This window comes from Procambarus clarkii, chromosome 62 (assembly GCF_040958095.1).
Source record: "Procambarus clarkii isolate CNS0578487 chromosome 62, FALCON_Pclarkii_2.0, whole genome shotgun sequence".
Classification (NCBI taxonomy): domain Eukaryota; kingdom Metazoa; phylum Arthropoda; class Malacostraca; order Decapoda; family Cambaridae; genus Procambarus; species Procambarus clarkii.
Window position 1 is genome coordinate 23,620,679 of NC_091211.1, and position 9,823 is coordinate 23,630,501.

The 9,823-nt window shown below is 46.5% G+C and overlaps 1 protein-coding gene across 1 annotated transcript in view; it reads right to left on the reverse strand.

Moving 5' to 3' along the window:
• Positions 1-8,335, reverse strand: part of LOC123766523 (uncharacterized) — a 91,110-nt gene extending 82,775 nt beyond the window's left edge. Inside the window, exon 1 of the mRNA XM_045755742.2 lies at positions 7,905-8,335. Within this exon, the coding sequence (XP_045611698.1) occupies positions 7,905-7,953 (49 nt within the window). The 5' untranslated portion in view covers positions 7,954-8,335. The remainder of the gene's footprint in view (positions 1-7,904) is intronic.
• Between the last annotated feature and the right edge of the window lie 1,488 nt (positions 8,336-9,823).

Sequence of the window (9,823 nt, forward strand, 5' to 3'; positions counted from 1 at the left end):
GGTGAAGGGACGACGACGTTTCGGTCCGTCCTGGACCATTCTCAAGTGGATTGAGAATGGTCACAATCGACTTGAGAATGGTCCAGGACGGACCGAAACGTCGTCGTCCCTTCACCTTTTAGTGTGTGGTCTGGTCATCATACTTTAGCCACGTTATTGTGACTCATCGCCTGCATGAGGTACTGATCTGGCAACAGGGGTGGTAGACGAGAGGTTACCTCAATGTCCTGTGGTCACTGAGGCAACGTAGTGTGTATAATATGCCTGAACAATGCCAGTTCAGCGCCGATTCTACGGTATGAATGTCGACTCAACGTTCTATGTCTACTATAGTGTATAGTGTAACGTACTATGTTTTATAGTGTTCTTATGGCGTCTTGGTGCTTTATAGTGTTTTGGTATAGTGTCTTGGTACTGTGGTGGTATAGTTTCCTGATATTATATTTTCGTATAGTGACCTGGTATTCTCTTCGTATAGAGTCCTGGTATTAAGTTTTAGTATAGTGTCTTGGAATTATGTCTTGGTATATAGTGTTTTGGTATGGCGTCTTGAGTATAATGACATGGTATGTTGGCCAAGTATGGTGAATATATTCACATTCACAAGTATGCTTGTGAATATACCTATAAAATAATAAAATTATTTCATTCCTCTCTTTTCTCTCTCTCTCTCTCTCTCTCTCTCTCTCTCTCTCTCTCTCTCTCTCTCTCTCTCTCTCTCTCTCTCTCTCTCTTTCTCTCTCTCTCTCTCTCTCTCTCTCTCTCTCTCTCTCTCTCTCTCTCTCTCTCTCTCTCTCTCTCTCTCTCTCTCTCTCTCTCTGTATCTCTATCTCTCTTCTCAAAACTTTCACCATCTACCAGCCTGTCCACATCATAACCCTTGATCACACAAAACAATATATTTGACATTGGTATAGCGAAGAGAAAGAGAAGCTTTATGCTACAGGGGGCAGTCGGAGTGACACACAGCTGAAGTCTTTCACTGAGCACATTTATCTTCAACAAGTGTGTCAAGTAGGGAAAAGTGGGGGGTAGGAGTGGGTTAAGCTGTGATGGACGGAGAGGAGACAGAGAGATGAAGGGAGAGAGAGAGAGAGAGAGAGAGAGAGAGAGAGAGAGAGAGAGAGAGAGAGAGAGAGAGAGAGAGAGAGAGAGAGAGAGAGAGAGAGAGAGAGAGTCGAGCTTGAGATGAGCTCTTGTAGGAAAGAATTGTTCGACTGCTCTTAGCATGCAGTCTCATCAGGAACATTAGCACAATTCCTAATGAACCCATAGTCCTAGGAAGAAAAAAAATAAGAAATGACAATGGAGAGAGGGAGAGAGATGGAAGGTCAAAGAGCAAGTGAGGTAAATAGAAAGGAAGGAAGTTAAAAACGGAAAAACAAAGATAATCGAAGTTAGAAGCATCGGAACGAAGAATGTCGTTTGCATCAATAAAATAATATATTAACAAATATAAATATTTTCACCTTATCAGCGGATTTGAAACATTAATTCGATACCGTGCATCACGCCAAAAAGAGTTACGTCCTGAATTTACCCGTATTAAATTCGGGGTTTTCTTTGAAGCAAATTTGGGTACAACATAGACCTTAGAAAACCCGTGACCAAAGCTTTAACTGAAAAAAGATCTATCAAAATAATATAGTAGATTATTGAAGGAAATTGTTAATTATATGGCGCCAAGACTGAATATTGTTTAGAATTTTTGCCCAGTATAATGCTAAATGTGAACGTCCAATATATTAGAGTATTTTGTTAAGGTAAAACATGTTAATCTCTCTCTCTCTCTCTCTCTCTCTCTCTCTCTCTCTCTCTCCCATTAGAAATCGGGGGATGTAATGAATAGCTGATGAAAAGGTGGATTAAGAGATAGGTGTGATGGATTAGAGGGATGGAGCCCAAGTTATTTGGTAATAGAACTGAGACAACGATAAGGGCCCTGGGTAACCGAAGGACGGGGAGGCTGGAGATATGGCAGCGAATGATGTAACCGGAACTGGAGGGATGTTCTAAGCGTTGCTCCGAGATAACATAACTCACCGATATCGAGATAACGTATCTGGGACATAAAAGTGTTCCGCAGGGACGCGTGACCGACATCACAGGGGTCGTCGCTTATCGGACTGTTCTTCACAATGCAGATAGCTTAAGGTGGACTTGAGGGGGAGGAAGCCAGTACTGAACCGCTGACATCATGTGTTACCTGTGACGTCATGTAACACCTGTGACGTCATGTAACACCTGTGACGTCATGTAACACCTGTGACATCATATAACACCTGTAACGTCATGTAACATTTGTAATGTGTAACTTGCCCCTCTTCATGAATGACCGTTTTAAACAGTAGTTAAGAAGGAATATATTTTGTTTTTAATTGAATACCTTTTGCAGGTCATGGCGAAGGGTAGAAAGACAGTTGAACGTCCCGAGACATTATAATACAATGGAGCTCTGAGATACGTCACTCTACCGGTATCTGAGAGAGTAGTGAGAAGTGTTTAATAATGTCGAGAGACGGGGAAGAGTGTACCGTTTATTGATGGTACGACAGGTATTGTTGAGACGGCGTACCGTGGACCGCTTGTCGAAGGTATGAGACGGGGTACCGTTATAGGTGCTATGATCGGAAGATAGTATACTCTAGATGGGGCAATGATAGGGGTCGAAGCGGGCAATAAGAAAGGTCGTATCCCGCTGAAGAGGCAATGATGTAAAATCTTATGCTGCTTGAGAGGGCAATGGTGGAATTCCGGACCCAGATGAAGGAAACATTAGGGAAAGTGGTAATCGCTGAAAGGGCAATGACAGAGGGTCGTATATAGCTGAAGGAGCAATGACAGGGACTTATATATCGCTGAAGGGGGAAATGACAGGGGGTCGTATATCAGTGAGGAGGAAATGACCCGGGTCATATATCGCTGAAGGGGCAACGATACGGGTCGTATCCCGCTGAAGGGTAACGACAGGGTTCGTATATCGCTGAATGGGCAATTATGGGAAGCCGTGTACGTTGAAAGGGCAATATTAGAAGTTCGCCTCGCATAATAAATGGGCGATCCGTTGGGACAATTTGGTCATTTAACCACAAAAAGGTAGAAGTAAGATTATATGACAGGGAAAGAGAGGGAAATTATAGAGATTAGGGAGAAATTACAGAGATTATAGGGAAAGCGCCATCATTTAGAGAGAACGAAGAAAACCTCGATATAATCGACAAAAAAACGAGAGAAGCAGAGAGGGAAATAGATGGAATGGGAGAAAGGGAGATAGCAATAGGGGGAGACTAGAATAGAATGGAGGGGCAAAGGACAAATGAGGAATGAGGGTCCATACAAAACGAATGAAGAAGAGAAGAAATGTAGATGGACAAAAGGGAAATTAGGCTATGAAAGAAGGCAGATAGGGTAAAGAGCATAGAGACAGAGAGGGAGTGATGAGAAATCAGTGAGGAGATGTATAGCATAAGGGAAACGAGTGATGAGAGCGTGAGGGGGGAAATTAAAGAGGGACGACCAGATGAGTAGAGAAGAAAGGACACAGGAGATATCAAGGATGGATAAGAAATAAAGAGTGGGAGTAAAAAAATAAAGAGGGAACTAGAAATAAAGAGTGGAGATGAGATGTGGGGCAGGGAGGGGTGGGATGAGAAATTAGAAAGGAAGAAAGAAGTGTAGGAGGAAAGAATTAAGGGAGGGATGGAGCGAGGGATGGAAGGAAATAGGAATGAAGGCAGGGAGGGATGGAGATAGGGGAGGAGGGAGGGGGAAAGATAGAGGGGAAGGATAGAAGGAAGGATAGAGGGGAACATAAAAATATAAGAAATGGAAGGCTGGTCAGGACGACAGCCTGCTGGGTGATTGGATGCCTAGTGGCTGGGTAATTTGTTGAGATCTTGAGGTTATTTTGAGATGATTTCGGGGCTTTAGTGTCCTCGCGGCCCGGTCCTCGACCAGGCCTCCACCCCCAGGAAGCAGCCCGTGACAGCTGACTAACACCCAGGTACCTATTTTACTGCTAGGTAACAGGGGCATAGGGTGAAAGAAACTCTGCCCGTTGTTTCTCGCCGGCGCCTGGGATCGAACCCGGGACCACAGGATCACAAGACCAGCGTGCTGTCCTTGGCTACTTTTGTTGGCTACTCAATTACAATTTCCATAACAAGAATACCATACACAGTAATATAAGGAATATGAAACAGAGCGAGGATATGAAATAGTGAGAATATGAAAGAATAGCGTGTGAGAATAATCTTCTCACGATCCGACCTTCTCCGAGTCCGGAGAAGGTCGGTCATGAGGGTAAACTTACAACAGTTCTTCCATATGCGGTTATGCAACACTTAAAAGAACTCTGAACAAATCTAGAAAAAGTTCTTATGAAGGTAAAGAACTCGTTCCTTACCTGAGCAGTCTAACCAAAATAAACCTGAGCTAACCTACGTTCACCTAACTAATCCTAAGCTAACCTAACCTATGTAAAACGATTCAAAATCCAGTACTTCGAAATACTTGAACAAACACGGATCAGAGGAGACATAATAAAGATATGAACGCTCTTAAGCGAAACTGCACAAATGAGCCACAAAGATACTAGACAGACCTTCTTCAGCGTAAAGGAAATTATTAAGAATAGGTTTAAAACAAGTTAAAAAAATTTTAAAGCATAAGCTGTAGACAAAAATATCAGAGACCCACGAGGGGACGGGAGATAGCGCCCAACACAGCAAGCACACTCAGGTGAGGACACGCACGTGCATCTCGCTAGCGACACACTTAACATGCGAAGAAGTTAAAACTTCTAATTAAAGAAGCCTACAAATAGTCACCCAATATCAGCGAAGCTTAGAGGGATTTTCTCAGAAGTAACGAAGCTCACAGAGAGTTCCTCGGTATTAAGGAAGCCTACAGGGAGTGCCGCGGTAAAAACGAAGCTCACAGAGTGTGCCTCGGTAATAACGAAGCTCATAGTGTGCCTTGAAAACAACGATGCTCACAGAGATTCGTTGGAAATAACGAAGCCCATAGCGTGTTGACTCGAGAATAACGAAACCCACAGCGAGTGACTCGGTAATAACGAAGCTCAGAGCGAGTGACTCCCTAATAGTGCTGTTGCACGCACTTTTGGGAAGAATCGAACAGAAAATTGCTGGTTCTTTCTTATTTACTTGAGTTGGCCCCAAAATTTTCTGGTAGTCAGCTCATGTCTCGACTAAAACAATTTTTGAGAGGTCAGAGCATAGTATACCACCGGGCCAGAAGGCAAGCATTTTGTCCACTAATTGGGTATCCCTCGGTCAGGAGAATGGGGAATGCCTCCGTCAGAAGAATGGAGTACCACTCCATTAGAAACATGAGATGTCTCTTCGTTGGAAAAATGTGGTATCCCACTGTCAGGAGAAATGAGTCCGTTCAACACCATCAAAGATTCGTTGATTCGCTCCAGGGCAAAATCTCTTGGATTTTGTTGGGTTTCTTGCATGATATATCCAAGTAAGGATTCCCCGCACCCGAGCCATTGGTTTTTGATGCTTTCCACATTGCACGCCAAGTAACAGACCACGACCCTAAGACATAAGAACAATAACAAACAACATAGACCTTCGTAAAAGCCGAGCCGATTGCCCCGAAACACGGGAGGTGGGGAATCAGTTCTCAGAGAAGAGAACGTTGCCAAAAATATCCATCTTACCCTACGGCTATGCCAACCTCACTTTGTAATCTAAAAATTGGTTGATTATCAAATATAAATGCTTTTTGCTGCTTGTAATTTTGTTGTATAGTTTGGTCTTGAGGTTAGATTAGTGGTTTTGGTTCTGTTGACGATTATTTGTACATCCAGTCCTCAGGCAATGTTCATTCCATCCAGAGGCCAGCCCCAAAAACGCCTTCATCAGTTTTAACATTTTAACATTTTAACATTTTAACATTCAAAATTGGAATTTTCTCGAATATAAACTAGTATTACTATCAATTTCGCTAGATGTTTAGGTTCTGTTGGCAATTATTTGTAATGCGTGGGTGAAACATTTTTGAGGTTTCGATTCGAACAAAGGGCGTCAGCGAAGCACTGTTCGAGAAATGTCCGAACGTCAGCAGGGACAGGCTAATTGTTGATGAGGACGGGCTACGTTTGTATGTGTAGCACATGGGTGAGGTATTTAAAGAATTCAAACAAGAGAACAAAGTGAAGCAATTTGAGTAAACTATGAAATTTTGTCACTGAAGAACAGCGGACGTCTGCTGGTATAGCACACATTTGTGCAATATTTATGAAAATAGACGAAAATGTCATTGTAATTATACATTTAACCCGAAATTACTAAAATCACAACTGCTCAAGATATTAGTAAGATTGAAACTCTGCCTCTAAACCCTTCATACTGAAGCCGTCTCCCAAAGCCTGAAGAATCAAACCCATCCCTGGAAGCCAGTAAAACCGAGCTCGCGCTCCTTGGAGATTCTTGGAGCCGGATGCATGTCTCATAAAGAGTGATATAATGTCTGGAATACACGATAAATTCAAAATTCCCACCGAAACTCTTATTTTCAATGTTTGGGTGAGAATATCTAGAGATAATTAAGGAACGTTTCCACTTATCAGGGGACATCAGAATACACACACACACACACACACACACACACACACACACACACACACACACACACACACACACACACACACACACACACACATACAAGCATCCTAATTAATGAAACAACAACTTAAATGAAAGAAAGACACATTAAACAGTGAAAGGACTTCTTCGAAGATTTGTTTTTAATTGCCTATGGTCAGCATGACTAGCAGGAAAGGAAGAAGGGGAAGTGGAATGAAGGAAGGGAAAGTGGGTCAAAGGTGGGTGAGGGAGGAAAGGACAGGGTGGGGGTCAAAAAGAGAGTGGGTGGAGGTCAAAAGAGAGTGGTGGAGGGAAGGATGGGGTGTAGGTTGAAAGAGAGTGGAGGGAGGGAAGAATGGATGGAGGTCCAGAGAGAGAAAAGTGAGGGGAGAGATTAGAAGAACTGGGACGGAAACTAGGTAACAGAGCGAAAAGATGGAATTGGAAAGGACAGGATAGGAAGCTTAACAGAAGAAAGTGAAAGACTTATTATGCTTGAAATTGGAGGATAAGGAAGTGTTTAGCGGAAGAGGACGTGGGGTACCGAGAAGAAGAGGAGTTAATGGATGAGGAGGAAGAGAAACATGAGAGGAAAGGTGGGTGAGAAAACAGGAAAGAGAGTGAGAGAGCGAGGCGCCACAGTGGACGCACCAGGTGCGCCCGACGGCTTGTCGGGGAGATGAGAGCTGGATCCTGCCAGACTCACAGACAGAAATACCTACATACTCACTGACAGACACACGGACAGGTACGCGGACAGGTCAAGGACAGAGGCACGGACAGGCAGACGGACAGTCACATACCCACGAACAGATACACATATAGACAGGCTCACAGACACACGGACAGATACACAAACAGGCAGAAAGACAGACACAGACACAAACGCACTGACAGGAATACAGTCAGGGTACACAGACATACGTAGAAGCAGACGTTGGGATACATGAACAGATATACAGATATTCTTTTCCATTTTCAGATGCCAAAAAACATGAACGTTATGTCTTTTGGATTTATTATAACAGAATTATTTTCTTTGAAGACGCGAGCAGCTGCTGCAAGAAACTGCATTCAGCGCTCACGAACACACTCAGTACGACTTCGATGCCCATAACATCCTTAGTATGAAATTCTTCATCCGATTTACTTAGCTAAGTGATGAAGCAAGGCCGGAATGACATAAGAAGGGGAGCCACATAAGCGCCGCGTTGAGAGGAAGAGAGAGCCGGACGCACAAAGCTTTCCTTGGCATCTTCTGGTTCGCTCTCGCATAGCCCTTACCTGTGGCCAGGACTGTGGCGGCGGCGGCGAGTGCTAGGAGAGTCCTCATACTGGCTTCGGGTTCCGGTGGGTTATTTACGGGGATCCTGGGAAGGGTCGTGGGGGGGCAGGTATGGTGTGGGCGAGCGACGGGTCTGCTGTGCGCGTTCTGTCACCTCCACCGTCACCGGCACACTGAACACTGGGTGCCAGGCGTCGGCTGCTGCTGCTGCTGCTGCCTGCCTGCCTGCCGGGCTGGCTGGCTGAGGGGCGCTGTTGCTTAATCCTTCTTCCTCATTTGGCCATATTACCACTTGCGTGCTACCTGGCTTTCGGCCTTGTTTCCTGCGTCTCGGGGGTGTACGGTTCGCTTGTCGTGGAAACAGCGAAACTCGGACCGAAGCCTCGAGGACTTGTGATTTCACGAGTTTTATTTGCCTTTTGTGCGCGTTTCGGAGGCTGGCACCCGCCTAGTCTAGCCGGCGTACTGACTCGCCTGGAGATGCAATTTCCTCTTCATTTTCACAGCAATTTTTGTTCCTCTATCTCTACCCACAGAGACTGGGGGCTACATAATAGTGAGAGAATGCGAAAAATTAGCGGCTATTGAGAGAGAATATGCTGTACATATTTTTGCATATGATATTTCGTTCATATTCTGGGGGCAAGGTGCATGGGTTTTCCAGAAGCCGGTGGTGAAGGGGGAGGGGGGGGGGGGCGTTATTGGTGGAGCTGCGTTTGGAGGTGGAGAGAGAAGAGAGAGAAGCACTGGAGGTCACCGCACTCTCTCTCTCTCCCCAACAACACTTCTCCTTCGTCAGGAGTCTTGCTGCATCCCGGCAACAGCCCCACAGACTCGAGAAGAACAATATGATGTGTTATGCCTATGTCTTCATGCGACGACACGTCCTGGCCACAAACTGGCAACCCGGGGTCGTACTTCTTGCGCGGGAGAGAAGTACGACACTGCCGCTCTTGCTGTCGTGGAGGACGAAAAGCACTTCCGTTCTTACTGTAGTAGAGGGAAACAGATCAATGTCGTGGAGGGGAATTGGGGGTACTGCTGCCGTTCACTGAAGTGTTGACAGTACCTGCACTTGAAGATGTAAGGGAAGTTGTTCCTTGAAGACAACAGAGTCACGCATTGTGGACTGCTGCCCACTTCCCGCCCCAGCTGGCAAGCCACCAGCCCCGCCCTTGACCGCTTCCCAGGCCTGGCAAGCCACCAGCCCCACCCTTGACCGCTTCCCAGCTTCCCAGGCCTGGCATACCACCAGCCCCACCCTTGACCGCCTCCCAGGCCTGGCAAGCCACCAGCCCCACCCTTGACCGCTTCCCAGGCCTGGCTTGCCACCAGCCCCACCCTTGACCACCTCCTTGCCCTGGCAAGCCACCAGCCCCGCCCTTGACCGCCTCCCAGGCTTGGCAAGCCACCAGCTCCACCCTTGACCACCTCCTTGCCCTGGCAAGCCACCAGCTCCACCCTTGACCACCTCCCAGGCCTGGCATGCCACCAGTCCCGCCCTTGACCACCTCCCAGGCCTGGCATGCCACCAGCCCCGCCCTTGACCACCTCCCAGGCCTGGCATGCCACCAGTCCCGCCCTTGACCACCTCCCAGGCCTGGCATGCCACCAGCCCCGCCCTTGACCACCTCCCAGGCCTGGCATGCCACCAGTCCCGCCCTTGACCACCTCCCAGGCCTGGCATGCCACCAGTCCCGCCCTTGACCACCTACCAGGCCTGGCATGCCACCAGCCCCGCCCTTGACCATATCCCTGGCTTGTCATTCCATCCACACCTCTCTTGACCACCTCGAGTGCATTCCCTAGCCTTGACCAACAGCCAGTTTAATATTGCCACTAACTTTTTTTTTACTAGGAACCTTAACCAGGCACCAACTTTAACTAGCCATCAGCTTTACAGTAGTAACAGGAAGCC